Source organism: Pelmatolapia mariae, linkage group LG9, assembly GCF_036321145.2.
Source record: "Pelmatolapia mariae isolate MD_Pm_ZW linkage group LG9, Pm_UMD_F_2, whole genome shotgun sequence".
Lineage (NCBI taxonomy): Eukaryota > Metazoa > Chordata > Actinopteri > Cichliformes > Cichlidae > Pelmatolapia > Pelmatolapia mariae.
This window is the reverse complement of record NC_086235.1, coordinates 2154476-2177950: the sequence shown is the minus strand read 5'-3', so window position 1 is coordinate 2177950 and position 23475 is coordinate 2154476. Positions and strand designations below refer to the sequence as shown.

At 47.2% G+C, this 23475-nt stretch overlaps 1 protein-coding gene across 1 annotated transcript in view; it reads right to left on the bottom strand.

The window, feature by feature from the left end:
- Positions 1-78: 78 nt before the first annotated feature.
- Positions 79-23475, bottom strand: part of dnah5l (dynein, axonemal, heavy chain 5 like) — a 74847-nt gene continuing 51450 nt past the window's right edge. Inside the window, exons 64-96 of the mRNA XM_063484552.2 lie at positions 22686-22817; positions 22409-22519; positions 22177-22331; positions 21233-21354; positions 20304-20533; positions 20027-20185; positions 19790-19946; positions 19545-19690; positions 19045-19179; positions 13546-13647; positions 13357-13470; positions 12799-12966; positions 12565-12669; positions 12058-12171; positions 11800-11976; positions 11353-11547; positions 11122-11277; positions 10864-11046; positions 10391-10561; positions 9546-9797; positions 9328-9454; positions 8977-9248; positions 8739-8903; positions 8217-8434; positions 8022-8077; positions 7806-7927; positions 7541-7691; positions 2408-2607; positions 2127-2315; positions 1390-1522; positions 1106-1314; positions 809-1030; positions 79-525 (exon numbers count right to left, since the gene is read on the bottom strand). Of these exons, the coding sequence (XP_063340622.2) occupies positions 292-525; positions 809-1030; positions 1106-1314; positions 1390-1522; positions 2127-2315; positions 2408-2607; positions 7541-7691; positions 7806-7927; positions 8022-8077; positions 8217-8434; positions 8739-8903; positions 8977-9248; positions 9328-9454; positions 9546-9797; positions 10391-10561; positions 10864-11046; positions 11122-11277; positions 11353-11547; positions 11800-11976; positions 12058-12171; positions 12565-12669; positions 12799-12966; positions 13357-13470; positions 13546-13647; positions 19045-19179; positions 19545-19690; positions 19790-19946; positions 20027-20185; positions 20304-20533; positions 21233-21354; positions 22177-22331; positions 22409-22519; positions 22686-22817 (5382 nt within the window). The 3' untranslated portion in view covers positions 79-291. The remainder of the gene's footprint in view (positions 526-808; positions 1031-1105; positions 1315-1389; positions 1523-2126; positions 2316-2407; positions 2608-7540; positions 7692-7805; positions 7928-8021; positions 8078-8216; positions 8435-8738; positions 8904-8976; positions 9249-9327; positions 9455-9545; positions 9798-10390; positions 10562-10863; positions 11047-11121; positions 11278-11352; positions 11548-11799; positions 11977-12057; positions 12172-12564; positions 12670-12798; positions 12967-13356; positions 13471-13545; positions 13648-19044; positions 19180-19544; positions 19691-19789; positions 19947-20026; positions 20186-20303; positions 20534-21232; positions 21355-22176; positions 22332-22408; positions 22520-22685; positions 22818-23475) is intronic.

The window sequence follows — 23475 nt, the reverse complement described above, 5'->3', positions numbered from 1 at the left end:
AGGTCACATACAAAATCATTAATGTTACTATTATTACTGTTATTACTATTATTACTATTACTATTATCATTATTATTATTAGAGACTTGCAGAGATGTGGAAACATTTTGATTTTCATAAAATTTAACTGACTAAAAACCTACAAACATGTTTGGTGCTGAAGAAAAATGGAAAATATCAGAACATCAGAATAAAAAAGCTCAAACTGAGACCTGTGGGGAGGTCTGAGTGAGACACAGCAGAGCCCCACGGTGAGTGTCTGTCCGTGTCTGTGGAACAACAACGTTTGGATCACTTGCAGTCGCAGAGCAGCGCGGCGCCTCGCAGCGTCCAGCGCTCGGGCGGCTGCACGCTCCTCAGCTGCAGGGAGAAGATGAAGTTCAGGTCGGTGCGTCGAGGCTTCTTGTAGACGGGACACGAGTACAGGCTGACCGCCCCCCCGACGCCAGGGGGACGCTTACTGTCGGCCATGTTGGCTGAGCTGACGGCGAAGACGTGGACCACAGGGAGGGGGGTGAAGAGGACCTGAGGGGCGGAGACAAACTTATTGTTACTGAGCAAAAACAAAAATACTTTGATTTCATTTAGTTCCTAAATTTTAGTTTAGATTTAGTCTCTAAATCAATTATTAATTCATAATTTTTCATTAATCTTTTAAAACCTCTTAAAATGTTTTTATGTTAATTTACAAAAAAATACAGTAACAGTAAAAAGTTGGACTTTTGTTTGAACACTGAAGTTTTTTTAAAGCTTCAGTTTATTATTTTAATTTAAGTTAAAAACACTGATTTTAAAAAGACAAACTAACTTTGGGCGGAGCCTCAGCGAGTTTGGCGCCACGTCTGTCCCATCCCGCTCCATCCAGAAAGAGGCCATAGATGTAGACTCCACCCACATCTTCAGGGGGCGGAGCTGAGACGTCCTCCCTCATCATCTTGGTGACATCGTTGCTAAGGGTGACCGTGTCCAAGGCCCAGCCCCTGGACAGGTTGGAGCGTGTCGTCTCCTGGCGCATGGCGGTCAGGAAACCCTAAAGAAACAAAAAACATTCGGAAAGAAAACTGAAGAATTCCAAAACTCCAGATTTCCGGAACAATGAACCAACCTGCGGGTTGAAGAAGCCGGTGAGCCAGAACTGGTTGGGCCGCCCGGCGCTGATCCACGCGCTGAGCTGCTGGTTCCTCTCCAGCAGCTCGCTGAACCAGAAGCCGAGCGTGGCCGACGGCCAGCTGAGCCTCAGCCACAGGCGCGGGATCCGAGCATCGAACATGCTGTCGAGGGTGTCGCGCAGGTCTTCAGACATGATGATGGTCCCTGCAATGGCGGAAACACGAGTCAGATCGAGCGTCAGTGAACGTGTGTGTGTGTGTGTGTGTGTGTGTGACTGACCATCGATGGCCAGTCTGAGGTCAGTGAGCGTGCTCCGTACGCTGCTGATGACACGCTGCATTCCGTCCAACTCCTGTCGGAGGAAGATGTTCATTGGCTGAAGAGGACCCATCTTCTGGAGTTGACCTTTGACCTATAAAACACACAGAGACGTCATGTTTCTCCAGAGGACTCATGAACGTGTTTGATGGTTCAGAGATGCTCTGCCAGATTCTGCTGATGATTTAAACTCTGAATTCATCTAAAAGAATCAGACGCTGACAAATCTGCTGTCTGAAATCTGTTCACTCGTTTACATCATTCACTGGGCGACGGTCGGGGTTAGCAGCCGGGCTCTACAGTACAACCACACTGTGCTTTATTGTCATATTTTGATCTCTGCATTCTTTTTCACTTCCTGTCAAAGTTCAATAATATTAGCTTAGCATAAACATTAGAAACAGGAAGCAGTTACCCTGGCTCGGTCCAAACGTACCCAAATCTGCTCACCTGCATCTCTGACACTCATGTATTAGCACACTGTTTGTTTGAGCTGCACAGAGCTGCATGTGTTTCTTGAGCCTAACAAAGCTGCTTTGAACATGAGCACATTTTTGTTTTTAACTTGGCAGCTTGTTGCTTACACAGCAGCTCAGCTGTTTCCAGTATTCATGCTAAGCTGAGCTAGCTGGTGGCTGATTGGTGGGATTGTGTTCTTCGTCGAGTTTTGGGTCGGCCGTTCGGTGCTAAACAAACACCTCATGTGGGATGTAGTCAGGTGGAAGCTTCTCCAGCATCTCATTGGCTAGTCTCTGCACGCTGGCCTCCCTGGTCTCCCCGGCCCCGCCTCCGGTGTCCTTCGGTTGGATGTTGATTATGGTGCTGAGCGTGTCATTCGCCAGGTTGGTCTGGTAGGTGATGTCAGCGTTGGGGTGGAGTCCAAACACCTGTAAACAGGAGGACAGAGGCTTTTTGTGACATGTGACTGGGCTAGTACTGCCTCAGTGTGGACGCGTCCCGTCTCTGAGCGTGCTCGGACCTCCGGTGAGTCGACCAGCGGCAGCCCCTCGATGTGCTGCAGGACCTCCTGGATGCTCTTGGCCTTGGTGGGGATGCTGTAGCCCTTAAAGAAGCAGAATGCTTCACTGAAGGTGCTCTCACTGAACCAGACACGCGTGAACGTGTTGAGGAGCCGTTTGTCCAAGTCATCCGTCACCCGACCGCCATACTGGACTTCACCTGGAGAGCAGACGTGAAGAAAGAGTCAGGAAGATTTCTGGAGAACTGAAGGGTTTGAGGTTTGTATCATAATCTGATGGATGAAACGTTAGCGGTAGAAAGAACAGAGCAGGTTTAAAGAGGGCTGACCGAGCATGTAGCAATTCAATTCAATTCAATTTTATTTATATAGCGCAGAATCACAACAGCAGTCGCTTCAAGGCACTTTATATTGTACAGTAGATGGTACAATAATACATACAGAGAAAAACCCAACAATCATATGACCCCCTATGAGCAAGCACTTTGGCAACAGTGGGAAGGAAAAACTCCCTTTTAATAGGAAGAAACCTCCGGCAGAACCAGGCTCAGGGAGGGGCGGGGCCATCTGCTGTGATTGGTTGGGGAGAGAGAAGGAAGACAGGATAAAGACATGCTGTGGAAGAGAGACAGAGATTTATAACAGATATGATTCAGTGCAGAGAGGTCTATTAACACATAGTGAGTGAGAAAGGTGACTGGAAAGGAAAAACTCAATGCATCATGGGAATCCCCCGGCAGCCTACGTCTATTGCAGCATAACTAAGGGAGGATTCAAGGTCACCTGGTCCAGCCCTAACTATATGCTTTAGCAAAAAGGAAAGTTTGAAGCCTAATCTTGAAAGTAGAGATAGTGTCTGTCTCCTGAATCCAAACTGGAAGCTGGTTCCACAGAAGAGGGGCCTGAAAACTGAAGGCTCTGCCTCCCATTCTACTTTTAAATACTCTAGGAACAACAAGTAAGCCTGCAGTGTGAGAGCGAAGTGCTCTAATAGGGTGATATGGTACTACAAGGTCATTAAGATAAGATGGGGCCTGATTATTTAAGACCTTGTATGTGAGGAGCAGGATTTTGAATTCTGGATTTAACAGGAAGCCAATGAAGGGAAGCCAATACAGGAGAAATCTGCTCTCTCTTTCTAGTCCCTGTCAGGACTCTTGCTGCAGCATTTTGGATTAACTGAAGGCTTTTCAGGGAGTTTTTAGGACATCCTGATAATAATGAATTACAGTCGTCCAGTCTGGAAGTAATAAATGCATGAACTAGTTTTTCAGCGTCACTCTGAGACAGGATATTTCTAATTTTAGAGATGTTGCACAAATGGAAGAAAACAGTCTTACATATTTGTTTAATATGTGCATTGAAGGACATGTCCTGGTCAAAAATGACTCCAAGGTTCCTCACAGCATTACTGGAGGCCAAGGTAATGCCATCCAGAGTAAGAATCTGGTTAGATACCATATTTCTAAGATTGTCAGGGCCGAGTACAATAACCTCAGTTTGATCTGAATTAAGAAGCAGAAAGTTAGCGGCCATCCAGGTCTTTATGTCTTTAAGACATTCCTGCAGTTTAACTCATTGGTGTGTGTTACCTGGCTTCATGGACAGATAGAGCTGGGTGTCATCTGCATAGCAGTGTAAATTTATGCTATGTCTTCTAATGATGCTGCCTAAGGGAAGCATGTATAATGTAAACAGAATTGGTCCTAGCACTGAACCCTGAGGAACACCATAATTGACCTTAGTGTGTGGAGAGGACTCTCCATTTACATGAACAAATTGGAGTCTATTAGATAGATATGATACAAACCACTGCAGTGCAGTACCTGTAATACCTACAGCATGTTCTAATCGCTCTAATAGGATATTATGGTCGACAGTATCGAACGCTGCACTGAGGTCTAGCACAGGGGTGGGCAATCTCAGTCCACGAGGGCCGGTGTCCCTGCAGGTTTTAGATGTGTCCTCAAACCAACACAGCTGATTTAAATGGCTAAATTAGCTCCTCAACATGTCCTGAAGTTCTCCAGAGGCCTGGTAACGAACTAATCATGTGATTCAGGTGTGTTGACCCAAGGTGAGATCTAAAACCTGCAGGGACACTGGCCCTCGTGGACTGAGATTGCCCACCCCTGGTCTAGCAGGACAAGCACAGAGATGAGTCCACTGTCAGAGGCCATAAGAAGATCATTTGTAACCTTCACTAAAGCTGTTTCTGTGCTGTGATGAGCTCTGAAACCTGACTGAAACTCTTCAAATAAGCCATTCCTCTGCAGATGATCTGTTAGCTGTTTGACAACTACTCTTTCAAGGATGTTTGATATGAAAGGAAGGTTGGAGATTGGCCTATAATTAGCTAAGACAGCTGGGTCTAGAGATGCTTTTTAAGTAAAGGTTTAACTACAGCCAGCTTGAAGGCCTGTGGTACATAGCTGATTATTAGAGATAGGTTGATCATATTTAAGATTGAAGAATTAATTAATGGCAGGACTTCTTTGAGCAGTTTTGTAGGAATGGGGTCTAAAAGACACGTTGATGGTTTGGAGGAATTAATTATTGAAGTTAACTCAGAAAGATCAATTGGAGAAAAAGAGTCTAAATGAATATAAATGGTACTGAAAGTAGCTGTAGATAATATTACATCTGTGGGATGATTATTGGTAATTTTTTCTCTAATGATAAAAATTTTATTTGTGAAGAAGTTCATGAAGTCATTACTAGTTAACGTTAAAGGGATGGTTGGCTCAACAGAGCTCTGACTGTTTGTCAGCCTGGCTACAGTGCTGAAGAGAAACCTGGGGTTGTTCTTATTTTCTTCAATCAGTGACGAATAGTAAGATGTTCTGGCTTTGCGGAGGGCTTTCTTATAAAGCAGCAAACTATTTCTCCAGGCTAAATGATGATCCTCTAAATTTGTGACACGCCATTTCCTCTCCAGCTTACGAGTTATCTGCTTTAGGCTACGTGTTTGAGAATTATACCACGGAGTCAGGTACTTCTGATTTGAGACCTTAGTTTTCACAGGAGCTACAGTATCCAGAGTCGTACGTAGTGAGGAGGTAAAATTATTAACAAGATAATCGACCTCTGTTGGAGTAGCGTTCAGATAGCTGCTCTGTTCTATGTTGGTACAGGGCATTGAAGATGATAACAGTGGGTGGATTATATTCTTAAACTTAGTTACAGCACTTTCAGAAAGACATCTACTTTGATAAAGTCTACTCTCCACTGCTGTGTAATCAATTATTGTAAATGTAAATGTTATCAGGAAATGATCAGACAGCAGAGGGTTTTCAGGAAACACTGTTAAATGTTCAGTTTCTATGCCATATGTTAAACAAGATCTAGAGTGTGATTAAAGTGGTGGGTGGGTTCTTTTACATTTTGACAGAAGCCAATTGAGTCTAATAACAGATTAAATGCAATGTTGAGGCTGTCATTTTTAGCATCTACATGGATGTTAAAATCACCCACAATAATTATTTTATCAGAGCTGAGCACTAAATCAGATAAAAAGTCTGAGAAATCAGAGAGAAACTCTGTGTAAGGCCCAGGTGGACGATAGATGATAACAAGTAAGACTGGTTTCTGAGTTTTACAGCTGGGGTGGACAAGGCTAAGCATCAGGCTTTCAAATGAATTAAAAGTCTGTCTGGGTCTTTGGTTGATTAATAGGCTGGTGTGAAAAATTGCTGCCACACCGCCCCCTCGGCCTGTGCTTCGAGACTTCTGGTAGTTAGAATGACTCGGGGGTGTCGATTCATTTAAACTAACATAATCATCCTGCTGCAACCAGGTTTCTGTAAGGCAGAGTAAATCGATTTGTTGATCAATTATCAAGTCATGTACTAACAGAGACTTGGAGGAGAGAGACCTAATATTTAATAATCCACATTTCACTGTTTTACTCTTTGGTTCAGATGTGGATACTGTATTGTTCTTTCTTTATGATTTTTTTTTAAATTTAAGTTGTTTATTGCTGGTGTTTAGTTTGTTTTGTGTCTGTTTGGGAGCTGATACAGTCTCTATGGAGATGGGGTTTTCGGGGGGTAACGGGAGGAGAGAAGCTGCAGAGATCTCCAAAAGTTGATTCTGTTCATCTGGACGTGGCGAGATGAACAGCGACGTAGCCACGACGCAGCCCATTGTTCCTTCAGTGGGCTGGTTTCAGTCATTATGCAAATGTACTGTTTATAAGATTGGGGAAACCTGCAGTCAGCTGAGACTGAAGAAGTCACCTGGATGAGTGACGAAACGTTTCTCCCACCAAACGCTACGTCCAGATGAACAGAATCAACTTTTGGAGATTTACTTTCCTGGATGATTGAGAATGCATCAAGAAGCTGCAGAGAGGCATGTAAGACTGCAACTCTGCTTCCTGGTCCCAACTCTGGATAGTTATATTTTGGGGGCTTTAATAAATTTGTCCATATTTCTAGAAATGAGAGCTGCTCCATCCAAAGTGGGATGGATGCAGTCTCTCCTAACAAGACCAGGTTTCCTCCAGAAGGTTTGCTTCTGTTTAAGACTATGCTTCCTCCTCACCGTCACCCAGCCGCCCTCTTTCCCCAGATGCTTGGGGTCTGCCGGGGAACAGCTAGCGGGACCTACGCAGCACCAGCTACAGGGGCCTGGCTAGCTACAGGTGAATGAAGGGTGCGAAGCCGAGTCTCCAATTCAGTAATCCTGGCCTCCAGAGCTGCAAATATGCTACATTTGTTACAAGAATCATTACCGCTAAAGGAGGCCGAGGAGTAGCTAAACATCTGACACAATCAGCAGGAAAGTGCAGGAGGGACAGGTGAAGAGGCCATGCTGCTAGCGAGTCGGCTACGAGCTAAGCTAAGCTAGCGAAACAGTAAAGACACAGTGAGTGAATACTTTGGCTATAAATTAGGTAGTGAGTACACAGAAAGTGTGCTTTGGATGAAGCACGTGAAGATTATACTATGAAAAAAGAATGTAACTAAAAGTTTTTAATTAAATTGCTAAGCAGATAAGCTACTCAGAAATACCACTGTGTTTGAGCAGGAACAGGAAGTGATACTCTACCACAGAGAGAGCGAACACCAAGTGACAGCGCAATGAAACGTTAGCGGTGGAAAGAACAGAGCACGTTTAAAGAGGGCTGACCGAGCATGTAGCGCAGACAGCTCCAGTTCACGCCTCGCTTCACGTCCAGGTTGTCCAGATGGTTCTGCACAAACTGGATGCTGGAGGTAAAATCTGCCTGGTTGAACTCGTAGGGGATGTTCCAGCCGAGCGGACCGAACTTACGACGCTCCTGATGGGATAAAGAAGAAGAAGGAGAAATGATAACAGAATGATCTTACAGGAGCTGTTTTCCACAAAGAAACGGTGGATTTATGAATCTGATCGTGTGGGTGTTGGCAGATACCTGCACGGTGGTGTGGAGGAAGGCCACAGCGTACAGCAGAGGCTTCCACTGAGGCAGGTTGCTGATCTCCAGCTGGTCCTGAGTGACACCATTAAAAGTCCTCTTCAGACCGGCTTTCATGCCTGATGCCGACAGATAAAATAAAATAAGTGGGAAAGTGAAAGACAGCGAAGGATCAATAAAAATTCACGAGTTCTTCAGGATCATGTCTCCTACCGAGAGGAGGTTCATTGGTGAACTTGATGGAGGACTGAAGGAAGGTGATGGGGAACCTGCTCACAAACACAAACACAGTCAAGCAGCTCTGCAGACACAGCTGCTGGTTTAAGCTGAGACTAAATGTGCCGTAAAGTAAACCTGCAGAGGGGCCGCCAGGACTTAAAGCAGGACCTCAGACCTCGTCATTGTTACCTGGGGTGCACGTCGGTTGTCAGCCACACTCGGAAATCTTTGTGTACGCTCTCTGGCACTGCTGTTGTGACCGTCTCCAGCAGCTCATCCAGGAAGTCCATTCCCAGGTGGCAATTCTGGAGGAGGAGCCAGCCGCCGTCCAACATGCTGTTGGCCAATAGCCTGCGAGCATGAACCTCTTGGCCCTGACCCATGGAGATGGGACGGCACGGCGCCCCCTGCAGCAAAAAAAAAATCAAATCTAGGCTTTAACAAAATAAATCAGCATTTTTCCTTAATTTGCTTTTGCTCCTGTACTTTCAGTTATTTTTCTATAAATACACAAAAATTATTTGTGTATTTTCTTGTGTACCCCTGTCATCTGCACTTTTTAGATTGAAATTAAATATCCCATCATTTGCTTAAATAGGATTTATGACTATTGTATTCGTACTAATGTATTTATTATTTCGGTAGTTTCCGATGTTTTTCCTTTTTATTACATCATCGTTCACCTCCGCCCTTTCACTCACTCGCCCTCACCTTATTCTTGGCTAATCTCTCGATGTTCTCAGTCGGGTCGGAGCCCATCGACAGCAGACACACCATTGGCGTTCGGTTGTTGCTCTCTGCCAACATGGCGTCCAAGTCCAGGACCGAGCCTTCGGCGTACTGTTGGCCCAGAGACTCTGAGATGTAGCGCCGCGCCTGCAACCATCAGCAGCTGTTAGCCTCCACATTAACCACAGTCTGCTCTGTCAGATCAAATCAGCAGTCAGACCTGAGCGATGGTCCGGTCGGGGCACCAGCTCCGGATGAGCAGAAGCTTCCGGAAGGTGTCGAGCTTCTCCTCGTAGCCATCGGGCAGCGGGGCATCTTCTGGTGCCGGATGGTCGAACCACGCTTTCCAGGCGCGCTCGTTCTGGTTCACCTGGTTCACAATCTGGAAGAACGCAGGCAGGCTGGACAGCTGCACCAGGTTCAGCCAGGTCTGGTCCAGGATCCAGCGCCGTGGCTTCGATTCTACAGAGTTCAGGTCCAGAGAGGCTCCGCCTACACCAAGAGAGAAACAACTTTCACTCTCAAAGGACTCTGGAGGATGCAGCAGAAGAAAGGAGGAGGAGGTGGTAACCTTTGATGAAGGTGAGCACCTCCACGTGCGAGATGATTCGGGCCTGCAGGTCGATCTTTAGAGCCAACAGCAGAGTGAAGAGCAGCTTGTGTTCCTCGTACAGACCTCTGGCTGTGTAACGGTACACCTGAGGGACAGACAAACATCCTGAACCTCCACTCGAGTGCACGTTACAGGAGAGAAAGGACAGCCCTGAGGTGTGCGCTGATGAGGAGCACCTGGTAGGTGAGGAAGCTGATGATGTTGCTGATGCGTTTGGAGGTGACCTGCGACCTGGTCGAGTTCTGCATGGACGAATCAAAAAGCCCGAGGAACTGCCGCAGCGACGTCTGGTACATGACGTTCACCAGCGACATCTCCACAATCAGGAAGTAGAGGATGCTCCCCCTGGTGGCCACTGGTCGGTACTCCTCCCTGGCCTGGTTAATCTTCACCTCTGTCTCCGCGGCAACCGTCAGCTTCTCACTTACCTGGAAGATAAAAGGACTCGCTGACTTTCATACAGGTTCCTTTAGCTCAGCGGACCCCAAACTTTCTTTACCACCACCCCAAACACATCCTCCAACCACACACACACATATTTGGTTTTCAAACTCCATGCAGTTTATTTCACACCACAAACATTTAGTAAATAATTAAACAAATAAAAGTAAACTGCAATAGATTACAGGTAACAATAAAATAAACTGCTAACTCTTTTACACTACGGCCACACCTACACGGATATTTTTGAAAACGCAGCTGTTTCTATGTGTTTGGGCCTTTCGTCTGCACGTAAACGGCGTTTCGAATCACCGAAAACGGAGAATCTTTATTTTTATTATTTTTATTTTATCATTTATTGTCATTTATTTTATTATTTTATTTTAATTTTATTATTATTTTATTTTTTATTTTAACTGGAGAAACTCTTACAGCGGATTTATTCTTCACATTTCCAGCTGCAGACTTTTATTCTTGGACATTAATAGAGTGCAGCTAATGATTTTTAAATGTTTTCCTCGATGAACATTACAAACATGTATCAGAGAATAAGGAGATGCGGTGAAGGAGCAGGTGGTACCTCCTGAGCGGTGATCTTGGTGACACTCAGCACCTCGATCAGAGACTGGTCCTCCACCAGCGAGCCCTGTGTGCTGGTGAGCCTGAACAGCAGGCTGTCCTCCAGCTCCTGCATCTTCCTCTTGTTGGACGTCACCTCCTCCAGGAGCTTCACTCGCTCTGCCTCCATCTCCTTCATCAGAACACGGGAATCATTTCAAAATGAGGGCAGAAATATTTAATCCACCTTCAGTTCAGTGCACAGAAACTTTATCTTTGTTCGTGTCCTGTTTGGCCTCCGCTGAGATGTTGGGCGGACACGTGGGTTCAGACGTTCCCACCAACATAAAGCAGACAGCATGAGTGTGTGGTGTAAAACATCATCCTAATGTGGACGTGCCGAGCGCTACAATGGCCTTCAAACATACCGTAGGAAATGTAACTAGCTAACTCATTAACTACGTCACTGATTGGATAACTGGCGGGTGGAGTGACCTGCTTCTCCAGCAGGATGACCCGTCCCAGCAGCTGGTCCTCCAGGCCTCTCTGAGTGACAGTGAAGTCCACCACGGCCGTCCTGGCGCTGACCTCAGGGCTGTATGCTGGATTGGCCATCTTGGTGGTGATGTAGAGCGTGAAGCCCTTCATTACATCCACCTCCTTGTCTCCAACCTTCACCTGCAGGAGGAGGAGAAACATCCGTTACTGTGTCTTCTTCCTCGTTTAGCCTCCGGTCCAGATCAGCTGTTTTACCTTGTAAGTGGAGCCAGACTTGATGTAGTTTTTGTCCAGTATGTTGTCCAGGACGGGGTCCAGTTCCTCACCAATGTCCTCCAGCAGCAGGGGGCGCCCAAGAGACAGGCAGTCCTCCAGGTGGGAACGGAAGTATTTGTGGTTCAAAGACGTCACCTAAGCCACAGAAGAAGAAAATCACGAACAGTCAGCGAAGCGCTCGGACTTTGAGTCACGTGCTAACGCTCTCACCTGCAGCTGCTGGTCTCGCTCTCTGTTCTGGATCCAGGTCTTGCCCTGGCCCTGGGGGTCTATCAGCAGCGGGTAGCGGGACGCCTTCGTCACCACGATGCCGTTCTGGATGGACAGGTCGTCGCTGGGTAAACCCTGCAGGTTCCACTCGCTCACTGTGGCGTTGTCCACCAGCAGACCAATCACGTTCAGCTCCTGCAGGAGAAATGGAGTTACATCATCAGCAGGTCAGAACAAGCTCGTTCAGCAGGGTTTGGTTCCTCGTGTTTAAGAACCAACAGAAACAAGGCGGCTGTGATGTGTTTCATCATCTGACCAATAGCATGGCTGCTTTGACTTCACTGTCCAACACGTCTGAGCTGCAGGTATCTGTGTCTCTGTGACACACCCCTACTGTCTGTGGATTCTCTGTATAAACATTCAGCCGTGACCGCAGCGACATCTTACGGGACTGAAGGGGATGAGCTTCTCCTCCATCTCTTTCCTCCACAGCGTCAGCAGCAGGCTGCGGTACTCCTGGTTAAAGGGGCCGGCGTAGGACAGGAAGCCTGTGGCCAGAAGGACGTCCCCCACCAGGTGTTTGATCTGAGTCTGAAACCCCGCGCTGCTGTCGGTCCAACGGACCTGAGGCACAACAAGACGAGGTGTGAGATGAAGGAACAATAGACCAATGAACCGTTAGATGGATGGAAGGTAGAAGCTGACCTTTTCTCCTCCCAGGCCGTCGATCAGAGCACGAGCGTTGGCCATCTTCCGGCGGCAGGCCTGGGCATCATCCTCCAGGTCCTGCTTCTCCTTCATGGCAGCGTCGTAAAGCGCCTGAAGGTCCAGATCAGACACATTTACCAAACTTTAAGTTCAAACATAATAATCGATTAAAATGTTATCAGTGTAAAAAGAAGAGAGAGTACCAAATGAGTGGAGACAAAAAACTAAAGTGTCCAAATGACTGAGCGAGTTTCACAAAGACAGATTTATATGATAGCAAACTGCTGAACTACAGATGGTCATGATCCTCAGAAGGTTCAATACTCAATAAACCATAAAAACAACAAACCAGTGTCCATGAAGTTTGTATTTTCCCTCATTTCTTGTTACGGCTGCTGTTTAACCACCAAAACAGAGGAAGGCTGAAATGCTGCTGTGCACAAAAACTCTACAAGTCTTTATTAAAGACGACAGTCTGAGAGCGGTAACACAAACACACTTTACCTGCACCGCGTCCAGCTCCAGCTGTTTAGCATCCAGCTGTTCCTGAGCCTTAGTGAGTTCAGCCTGAGCCACCAGCAGACGGGCCTCCTGCATGGCCAGGTTAGCCTGCACAGACACACACACACACACACACACACACACACACACACACACACACATACACACACACACGATAATGAGCGCCTGTGTCAGGCTGGCTCCTGGTCTCATGGATACTGACAGCTCTGCGTTCACCTTCAGAGGAAGAACCTCCTTGTTGATGCTGAAGAAGTCGACCATGGCCTGAGTCCAGGAGCAGAGCCCCGCCACGTTCCCACAGATCCTCTTGGCCGTCTCCATGTTGTAGTCGTCCATGTGGAGGTAAGGAGCGAGCAGCTCCACCACCTCCTCTGTGATGGAGTCCTGCAGCACCGAGACGTCAAACATCACCTCAGTTCATGCATTCATGAAATCTGCTCTCAGTGCAGATCTACGAACTTAGAATCATTTTACTACAACGTGATGTCTGTTTGGCTTATTGCTGCATTTCCTGTCTTTATTTTTTTATCATGATCATGTCAAAGTAAACAGAATCTTATGATAATATAATAATATAAACATAAACATAAAGCAGGACTTTATGATGACAGAGGGCAGACGGATGGATCAGCTGACGCTCCGAGGTTTTCCAGGCAGAGCGCCGGCCTCAGAGATCCACAGCTTAGCAGGTATGTGTGTGTGTGTGTGTGTGTGTGTGTGTGTGTGTGTGTGTGTGTGTGTGTGTGTGTGTGTGTGTGTGTGTGTGTGTGTGACCTTGCTGAAGTTGAGCAGGGTGCTGAGGAAGGCCGAGTTCTGCATCAGCTTCATCGCCTCGGCCCACGACGGTCTGGGACAAGGTCGTTCGGGGTCAGAGGTCACGGCGTCGACCTGAGAAAGATGAAAGAGATTTATAAAGCATGTCGTGAACACTCAGAGGGAACGTTTCAGGCTCCCGACTGTGACCTTTCTCTGGAACAGCAGCAGCACGGCGTCCATGATCCTCATGATGAGATGAGGAGGCTTCTGCAGCTTCCTCACCGTGGAGATGTCTGCTGGTTTGATGGTCTGCACACAGAGACAAACTCTAAGGCTGAACATGTGACACATCAACGTAGATGACGAGCAAACAGCACACAGTGACAACATGTGAGTCTGAGCTTCACTCAGATCACAGGAGGACAGCGTGTCGTAGAAACATGCAGGCAGGTCGTTTAACGCTTGTTGTTTGTCTGCAGAAGCTTTGATGATCACCTGAGGGATGCAGGTGCTGCTCTGGTTTGGAGGTGGCTGCTGAGAAGCAGCAGAACATGGATGGACAGTTTCAGTTGCTTTTAATTCTTTGTATTATTATTGTAACACAGATGTAACTGTGAGCAGGTGTCACAGGAACAACTCTATTTACTGTCATGCAGACACTCTGAGTGTGTACGTGAGTGAACACGGCCTCAAACCTGTGAGCACACAGGGACGTTTCAGCTAAGATTGTTTCTCTATGATCGTCTTATTTTATTTCAGTTTTTAGTTTAGTTTGAGTCAAATTTAAGCCAGTGAAGCTTTGATTCTGCTCTGTTGTCCCCCACCTGAAGCACCTGTAAAGTCATGTAAATACTCAGTGGCGAGTCCATGTGGTCACAACAAACAGACGGTGTGCTGCTCCTTTAAGGCAGGCATGATAATTTGGGTGTGTGGTTTTTGTACCAGCAGACTTGCCGTAGTACCTCACCAGTGAAAAACAGTCCTTTAGTCAAACTGTTGTCTGTTCCACTTTTTGTCCATTTTTTCTTGCTGAGCCTGAGAGAGCACATGCCTGTAAATAGTTGCTATCTGTTGTGTAAGCTTTCCCGCGATAGTTTTGTGTAGCAGTTTAGAGTTTTGTGTGAGAAACTTTCTTTTGTGAGGAAAAACGGCTGCGATGCTAACACGTTAGCCCGTCTATGGGATTTCCTATGTAATGTTAGCATTAAGCTAATCGCTAAACACGTGTAAAGAAAATGCAATTACAGCAGAAATGTAATATTTTATTTTTGTTTCTGTACCAGTTTTTCAGTACTTCTACAGTAAACATCTAAAACATATCCGCTGACTCCTGGATGTTTATTGTGGACCTGTTAGCTATCTGCCAAGCTAGAAAACAGCTTCACACCCTAGTGAGGGCAGAATAGTAAAAAGGCATCGTCCCAACACGGCTACCTACAGAAAAGTGGATCTGCGTGGAAACACAGTTTCTTCTGTTTCTTCTAAGCTACAATGGATAGTAACGACGACATGCTTGAGACGCGGTCAATATGCTCCAACACCTCACGTGCCAGTCAGCGCTTTTCAGCCAGTGCCATTGCAGCCAGAGCACGGGCAAAAGCAGAGGCTGCACGTGCTCAAGCACTATTTGCACAAAAAGAGGCAGATATGTTAAAAGCACAAGCATATATTGAGGAGGAACAAGAAAAAGCAGCGGCTGAGGCTGCCAGGAAGAAAGCAGAGCTGCAAGCCAGTTTGCATATCTTGAGACTAGAGAGCACGGCTGCAGCTGCCATTGCTGAAGCGAATGTCCTTGAAGCAGCTGTTGAGAACGAATTTGGGGAGTTAGATCGGGTTAGCCTGAAAAATGAATATGTTGAGCATAATCCAAGTCCTGAACCTCACCAAGACTCCGAGCTACCAGAACTCATGCCAACTCTGATGCACCGACTACCAGTCGACAGTGATGAGATCAGCAAATACGACTTGCCTGTCCAGAGAACATCCAAATTGAGTCAAGATGACACTCCCTATTACCCTCGTACTCAAAGCCCCTGCAGGACAGGCCTGTTCAAGAAAGAACATTCACACAGCTTAAATCCATCCAAGGATACCTACAGACACCAGACACAGTCACATGATATGAGACAATACAGCAGCAGCTACCAACCGCCTCAGTCTCATACAGGTGCTGCCAGAACTGACGAGCCCACTTCATCATCGACCACAGACCTGGCCAAGTATCTAATACGGCGAGAGATGATAAGCTCTGGGCTGTTAGGGTTCGACAATCAGCCAGAAAATTATTGGGCCTGGAAGCAATCCTTCCACAGTTCTACAGAGGACTTAAAACTGACGTCAAGAGAGGAGCTTGATCTGCTATGTAAATGGCTGTGACCAAAGTCATCAGAGCATGCTAAGAGGATACGAGCGGTCCACATACACGATGCAGCTGCAGGTGTAAGAATGGTATGGCAAAGGTTGAAAGACTGCTATGGATCGCCAGAAGCAATTGAAGAAGCTCTCCTAAAGAAACTGGATGATTTTCCAAGAATCTCAAATCGAGAAAATCAAAAGCTGAGAGAGCTGGGAGACATTCTCTTGGAGCTTGAAGCCGCCAGAGCCGATGGGTTCCTACCAGGCCTCAGTTACCTGGACACACCTCGGGGCATCACTCCAATCGTCCAAAAGTTGCCATACTTCCTGCATGACAAGTGGGTCTCTCTAGCATCTCGTGACAAAGAAAGTCATCAAGCGTCTTACCCACCGTTCTCCTTCTTCGCAAAGTTTGTTTGTGATCAGGCCAAAACACTCAATGATCCAAGCTTTGCCCCTCTTACAGGTGGTTGGAGGACAGGGAAGCCAGAATACTCCTTCAAATCAAACATGAAAATACCAATTTCTGTCAAAAAGACAGAAGTCTCCTCAAACTCTAAAAGCATGCAAGCCAGTCCCTCAGGGAACAGGAGGGCCGAACCAGATGAACAATGCCCACTCCACAACAAACCACACCCCCTCAGAAACTGTCGTGGGTTTAGGAGTAAATCTTTAGAGGAAAGGAAAGCTTATCTTAAAGAGAATAATATTTGCTTTAAGTGCTGCCCTTCATTCACTCATCTAGCAAAAGACTGCCACAAAAACGTTCAGTGCAGAGAGTGCAGGAGTGAGAACCACCCTACTGCGCTACACCCAGGGCCGGCCCCCTAGATATCAGAGACTCCTGTAACCACAAGAGAGCAAGGCGGGGAGCAAGGAGAAGAAGCTCCTCAAGCTGTCACAGCAAAATGCACAGACATTTGTGGGACTACCGTCAGAGCAAAGTCGTGCTCCAAAATCTGTCTTGTCAGAGTTTATCCAGCTGGCCAGAGGGAGAAAGCGGTTAAGGCGTACGTTGTTCTCGACGAGCAAAGCAATAAGTCTTTGGCAAGAACAGAGTTTTTTGAGCTCTTTGGAGTTACAGAGGGCACGGCAGCATACACCTTGAAGACCTGCTCAGGAGTTATGGAAACAACAGGGCGCCGAGCTAACAATTTCATCATGGAGTCATTAGATGGTAAGACTCACATTCCACTCCCCACCTTAATCGAATGTGACATGCTTCCTGATGATAAGTCTGAAATCCCCACACCTGAGATCGCCAGACATTATCCACATTTCAAGCGGGTTGTGGATAAAATCCCGGCTATAGATCCATCAACAAGCATCCTGATCTTGCTCGGTCGAGATGTACCACAGGCACACAAGGTTCGAGAGCGATGCAATGGGCCCCACGATGCCCCCTACGCCCAGCGTCTCGACTTGGGATGGGTGATTGTGGGAGAGTTTTGTCCCAGAGTTTGTAAACGTCTATCGGTGCAACGTGCTGAGTAACGGTCGTACATCTCTGTTCGACCCTTGCACTAACAGTCTACACATCAAAGAGAAGCTTGACACTCCAGAGCAGCATCGTCAGTTTCTAGGAGCTAACGCATCCGAAATCCTGTTTGATGGGAAAGATGGCCTTGGTGAAGGGGTCTTCCGGCAAACGCCACATGACAACAAGCCTGCTATGTCTGTGGAAGACAAACTCTTTCTGGAAATAATGGACAACGAGGTCTTCATAGACGACTCGAATAGTTGGGTGGCGCCACTATCCTTCAGGCAACCAAGGCGCAAACTCCCTAACAACCGAGCCCAAGCAGTCAAGCGTCTTTTGACATTACGGCACATGCTGGAGAAGAAGCCAGACATGAACACATGATTGCCTTCATGCAGAAGATCTTTGAGGCAGGTCATGCTGAACTAGTACTCACCACCCACTGGTGAACAGGAGTGCTGGTATTTACCAATCTTTGGAGTGTATCATCCGTGAAAACCAGGTCAGGTACGGGCAGTGCTCGACTCCAGCGCTAAGCATGATGGTGTCTCACTGAATGACATCCTGCTGAGTGGCCCTGACTTGAATAATTCACTTTTAGGAGTCCTCATCCGCTTCCGCAAGGAACCTGTAGCGGTGGCAGCGGACATAGAACAGATGTTCTATTGCTTCAAAGTCCGCCATGATCACGAGACTTCCTACATTTCCTCTGGTTCGAGGACAATGACCCCACCAAGCGCATCACAGGGTATAGGATGACCGTGCACGTATTCGGCAACAGCCCCTCTCCCGCTGTTGCCATATACGGCTTGAGAAGAGCAGCTTTGCAAGGACAGGAAGACCACAGTGCAGAGGCAAAACAGTTTGTTCTAAAGAACGATGGTCTTGTTTCCTTCCCCACCGATGATAACGCCATCCGAGTCCTGAAGGAAACCAAGGAGATGTTGGCTGATTCCAACATACGGCTACATAAGATAGCCTCCAACCACGACGTAGTAGTGGAGGCGTTTCCACCTGAGGAACGTGCTAAAGAGCTGAAAGACCTAGAGCTAGGTGTGGATCCGTTGCCTATGCAGAGAAGCTTAGGTCTCAACTGGCACCTTCAAACCGACAGCTTTACCTTTCTTGTCTCCCAGGAGGAGAAGCCCTTTACCCGTAGAGGTATTCTCTCCACAGTTAACAGCATATTCGACCCGTTGGGGTTTGCAGCTCCTATAGTAGTCCAGGGCAAGGCTATAGTCAGAGAGCTATGCGCTGAGCATTGCGATTGGGACACCCCAATGCCTGCTGAAAAAGTGGCACAGTGGAAGTCTTGGAGAGACTCACTGAAGGCACTCGAGCAACTTCACATACCTACCTGTTTCCCTGCTTTCCACATGGCACAGGGAGTTATGTGTATTTTGCGACGCATCCACCATGGCCATCTCTGCAGTTGCCTACCTCAGGGCAGTTGATGACGAAGGACACTGTCTTGTAGGATTCTGCATGGGGAAATCTAAATTAGCACCCCAGCATTCCCATACTGTGCCCCGTCTAGAGCTTTGTGCGGCCGTACTAGCAGTTGAGTTGGCTGATATCTTGAGGGATGAGCTAGATGTCGAAATCCACACAGTGAAGTTTTACACCGACTCCAGAGTTGTGCTGGGCTACATCTACAACGCCAACCGGAGGTTTTATGTGTATGTTGCTAACAGAGTAGCACGCATCCGGAAGTCTTCGCAGCCTGAAGACTGCGAAGAACCAGCTTCACACCCTAGTGAGGGCAGAATAGACGGACACACGGCCACTCACATCTGATGATGAAGCTTACGTCGCTCTGACCTGAGCAGTCTGTGGAGGACATGTAAATACAATCGAGGACTGAGTGTAACCTGTAGGGCAGCCTCAGCAGCCTGCAGAGCTGGTTTCGCAGCCTCCAGTTTGGACTCTGCTGCCATTTTATCGGCTTCGATCTCGTCCACGATGAGCTGAGCTTTATCCTTCACCTTCTGCACCTGCTGCTTCACCTGCAACCACAGAGCGGGGCATTAAATGTGCGTTTGTGTGATCCACAGCTAGCTGACTCCACCCACTTGTAAAGCTCCCGGTTTACATTTAGTTAAAAGAAAAATCCCAATAAAGACTGTGTAGCACAAACTGAGGACGTCAGAGGTTTACCCCAGAGTCAGACACATCTGTGACCATCACTCAACGTTTCACTGTTTAATGTTGTTTCCTCGTTTGCTCTGCAGTTCTGTTCAGTAACATGATGAGAAACAGTGTCTGAGGCTCCTTCACGTTAGCTTTATGTTTCATAACAGACTAATAAACCTTTCAGACACGTCGCTGTTGACCTGTGGTCTCGCTCGCTAACAGGAAACATGTTTTTCACCTTTTCGGCAGCCTGAGCTTTGGCCGTGACCTCCTGCAGGACCTGGTCTGCCCTCTGGGAGGCGACTGCGAGCTCCTTCTCCTTCACCAGCAGCTCCTCAGAGAGCTGAGACACCGACTGCTCCGCCTCCATCAGTTTACACAGACCTGCAGGAAGCATCACAAACACGCGCAGCATCAGCTCGCCTCTCCACCTGAGACAGGAAGTACAGGACGGTTTAGCCCCTCCCATCAAACCATCCTCACCTGTCTGCATGCGCTCGGCCAGCGTGCCGACGTGAGCGATCTTCTCCGTGTAGACCAGCTTGTAGCTGTCGATGAAGGACAGGTAGGACTTTGGCGTCACAAACGTCTGGCGGCGGAAACGCTCAAAGTACTCGCCACACTTCTCTGCCACCAGGTCCTGTGAACACCTCGGTCATGTGATCAGTCCGCTCAACACGCTGGCAATAATAAGGTACCTGATCACTGCGGGAGCGCTACCTGGAAGGTTCCCATGGTAACCACAACGCTTTGCTTGACGTCCTCTGAGCAGCGGAGGTCCTGGTACTGAGACAGGAAGTGATGCGATACAGCGATGAGGGCGTCCTGAGGCCAACGCTGGAACCAGTCCACTGTGCAGCCGGAAATCAGACCCGGGAACTGTTCAGGGCAGAGGTCAAAGGTCACTGATGAGAAACAGTAAGACAGAGCCTTTGGCTCCACCAGCTTACATCATCATCAGGGTCATGTGACTGGTGAACCTGAGTCCTCGCCGCACCTTTAAGGCACGAGAGCGAAACTTCTCCCCGACAGGCGAGAAACAGAGGACCACGTGGAGGTTACTCCGCACGCGGGACAGGAAAAAGTCGTAGAGGTTCTCGGGTGTCGGCGGGCGGCGAGGATGCTGGCGCTTCATCACGGGAATCAGGTCCTGAGTGATGTCATCCAGCTCGTCTCGAGCAAACAGGTTGGAAACTTCACCGCTCGCCAGGACGTTGTTCATGTATTCTGCAGGAGAGGAGACAGGAGTCAGAAAACAAGACGGGCCCTGACCCCATGACCTCTGACCTTTGCTTCCATCAGCAGGACAAACAAACAGTGTAAAAAACTCTGTTTTCCTCCTTTTACATTCAGACTTCCTGATATTTCACAGGATATCCAAAAGTTGAATCAGTTCATCTGGACGTAGCGTTTTGTGGGAGAAACGTTTCGTCATCATCCAAGTGACTTCTTCAGTCTCAGCTGACTGCAGGTTTCCCCAATCTTATAAACAGTACATTTGCATAATGACTGAAACCAGCCCACTGAAGGAACAATGAGCTGTGAGGTCAGTTCCTTAATCATAGTTATGCAAATTCCCATGACCATTGATCAACAATCACTGACCAAAACCCACTGATCAAAGAACACTGATCAATGGCCATGAGTACCATTCACAGAGAGTTGGGGAATGGCTGCAATGAAGAAGTCACTTGGATGAGTGACGAAACGTTTCTCCCACAAAACGCTACGTCCAGATGAACTGATTCAACTTTTGGAGATTTACTTTCCTGGATGATTGAGAATGCATCAAGACATTTCACATGATAATTCACATGAACAGATAAAGTTTCAGCTGATGTTTGTTCTGCTGTGGTGCAAACTAAAGACGTGAGCGAGGTTCATCTCTGCTGCTAATCATCAAAGCTGTCAGCTGATCGTTGGCACCCAGGAAGGCTTCTTCTTTGATGTCATTGTCGCTGAACAGGAAGGTGACGCCTTTCCCGCGCTGACCGGCGATCCGATACAGAGACTTCAGATCCTCCAGCAGGTTACTGCTGCTGTACGACCTGCAGCACACACACACACACACACACACACACACACACACACACACACACACACACACACACACACACACACACACACACACACACACACACACACACACACACACACTTATACTGTAAGTAATACAGAGAAACCCCAACAATGAGACGATCCCCTATGAAGGAAAAACTCCCTTTCAGCAGGAAGAAAATTCATTTTTATTGTGTTAAATATTTGTTGGGGGCAGAATGTTCGAAAAGTAAATGAATGTCTTCCTCCGTCACCCCCAACAGGTGGTGGCAGATGGCCCCGCCCCTCCCTGAGCCTGGTTCTGCTTCTTTTCTTCCTGTTAAAAGGGAGTTTTTCCTTCCCACTGTCGCCAAATGCTTGTTCACAGGGTGTCGTCTGATTGGTGGTGTTATTGTAGGGTCTTTATCTTAACAGTATAAACACAGTGAGGCGGCTGTTGTTTTAATTTACTGCTATATAAAGAAAATTGATATCACTGAATTTCATTTATAGACTTTCTTCTGCCCTCTGCGGGTTTGTGAGGAGTTCTGCCTGAAAGGGATGAGGGACACTGGATGATGATTGGATGAGTGGACACTGGATGATCATTGGTTGAGGGACACTGGATGATCATTGGATGAGGGACACTGGATGATGATTGGATGAGGGACACTGGATGATGATTGGATGAGTGGACACTGAGACTGTGTCCCACCGCTTGTTTAGACTTCTGCCCAATGACCCGCATAAACAGTAGGCGGAGTTTGTTTTTCACACCTGACTTATTTGTGTTTATTTTTCGTTGGTCACGATGAATCGCAGGAAGCACACACCTGCTCAGTGTGATCTGGAAGGTTTGGTATCCTGCGATGAACGACGCGAGCCTCGTCAGGCTCTGCTTCCCCGACCCTCCCACCCCGACCAGCAGGGCGTTTCCTTGTGGCGTCCTCAGGATGCGTGAGATCCTCATCAGGTGGATCATCGCGTCCTGTCGTTGGACCACACACAGAGGGTCACCATCAGCTGATATGAACGAAGATCATGTGTGACAGGAGTCATCATCACCTTGAAGAAGACCAGGTCCATGGCTCCGCCTCTCACCGCCTCGTTGTACTGCTGCTGAAAAACCGACAGCCGCTCTGCCAGAAGGTCCAGCGATGGGATTGGCTCGTACACCTGTCAATCATCAGTGTCCACACTTAGAAACCATCAGAAAACTATCCAACACTGAGGAACCTGAAGACTTTGTCTCTTCTCATTTTTGCTGGACTTTAACTTAAAAACAGACTAAATAAAAAATTCACTTTAATTAAAAATATTAAAATAAATCAGATTCTGAGACCTTCGGAGCCTCCAGCTCAGCGTCTTCAGCTTCATCCCCCGTCGCCTCCGGGGCTTCACGCAGGAAGTCCACAAAGCAGCTGTTCCACTGAGCATGCTCAGTCAGAGCTCTCCCATGATCCTCCACTGTGACCTGAGGGAGAGGAGCGTTAGATACAGTAAAGAAGATTTACTCACTGCTGTTTATGCCGCACTTTAAATAAACAGTTGTTGGTGTCTCATGAGATAAGTTCCTGTATCATCTTTAATCTGTCGGCTCAGATTCCAGAGACGTTTATTGGATAACAATGTTTTTATTTTGCACTGAAAATTCAGTTTTACACAGAAAGAGTTTTAGACGTGAATCAAACCAAGAAAACAGAAGCAGGAAGTAAAACACATGACTGAACACAGAGTCAGGTGGAAACAATCAGGTTGGGAAAAACACAACGAAGGGAAGTAAAAGCAGACACACAAAAAGACAACAAAAACAAAACACAAAGGGTGACAAAGACGCACAGACAGGAAACACAGACGCAACACGAGAGCCGACAGAAGCGGACCAAAGATGTAACGATGCCGTTCATATAGCTGCTGATTTTATTCCTCAACAAAAGTCTGATATCAGATAAATAAAGATTATTCTGAACTGTGACTCATGCAAAGCTACTCTGGTAGCAAATCATCTGTAAAAGAACGAAATATTTGACATTTTGATCATTTATTTTACTGTAAAAATGAAACTCAGTCTTTGCCAAAACAAGCAGCAGATCATGTTCTTTATGTTCTGTAAGCTGTGACTGAGGGTCACA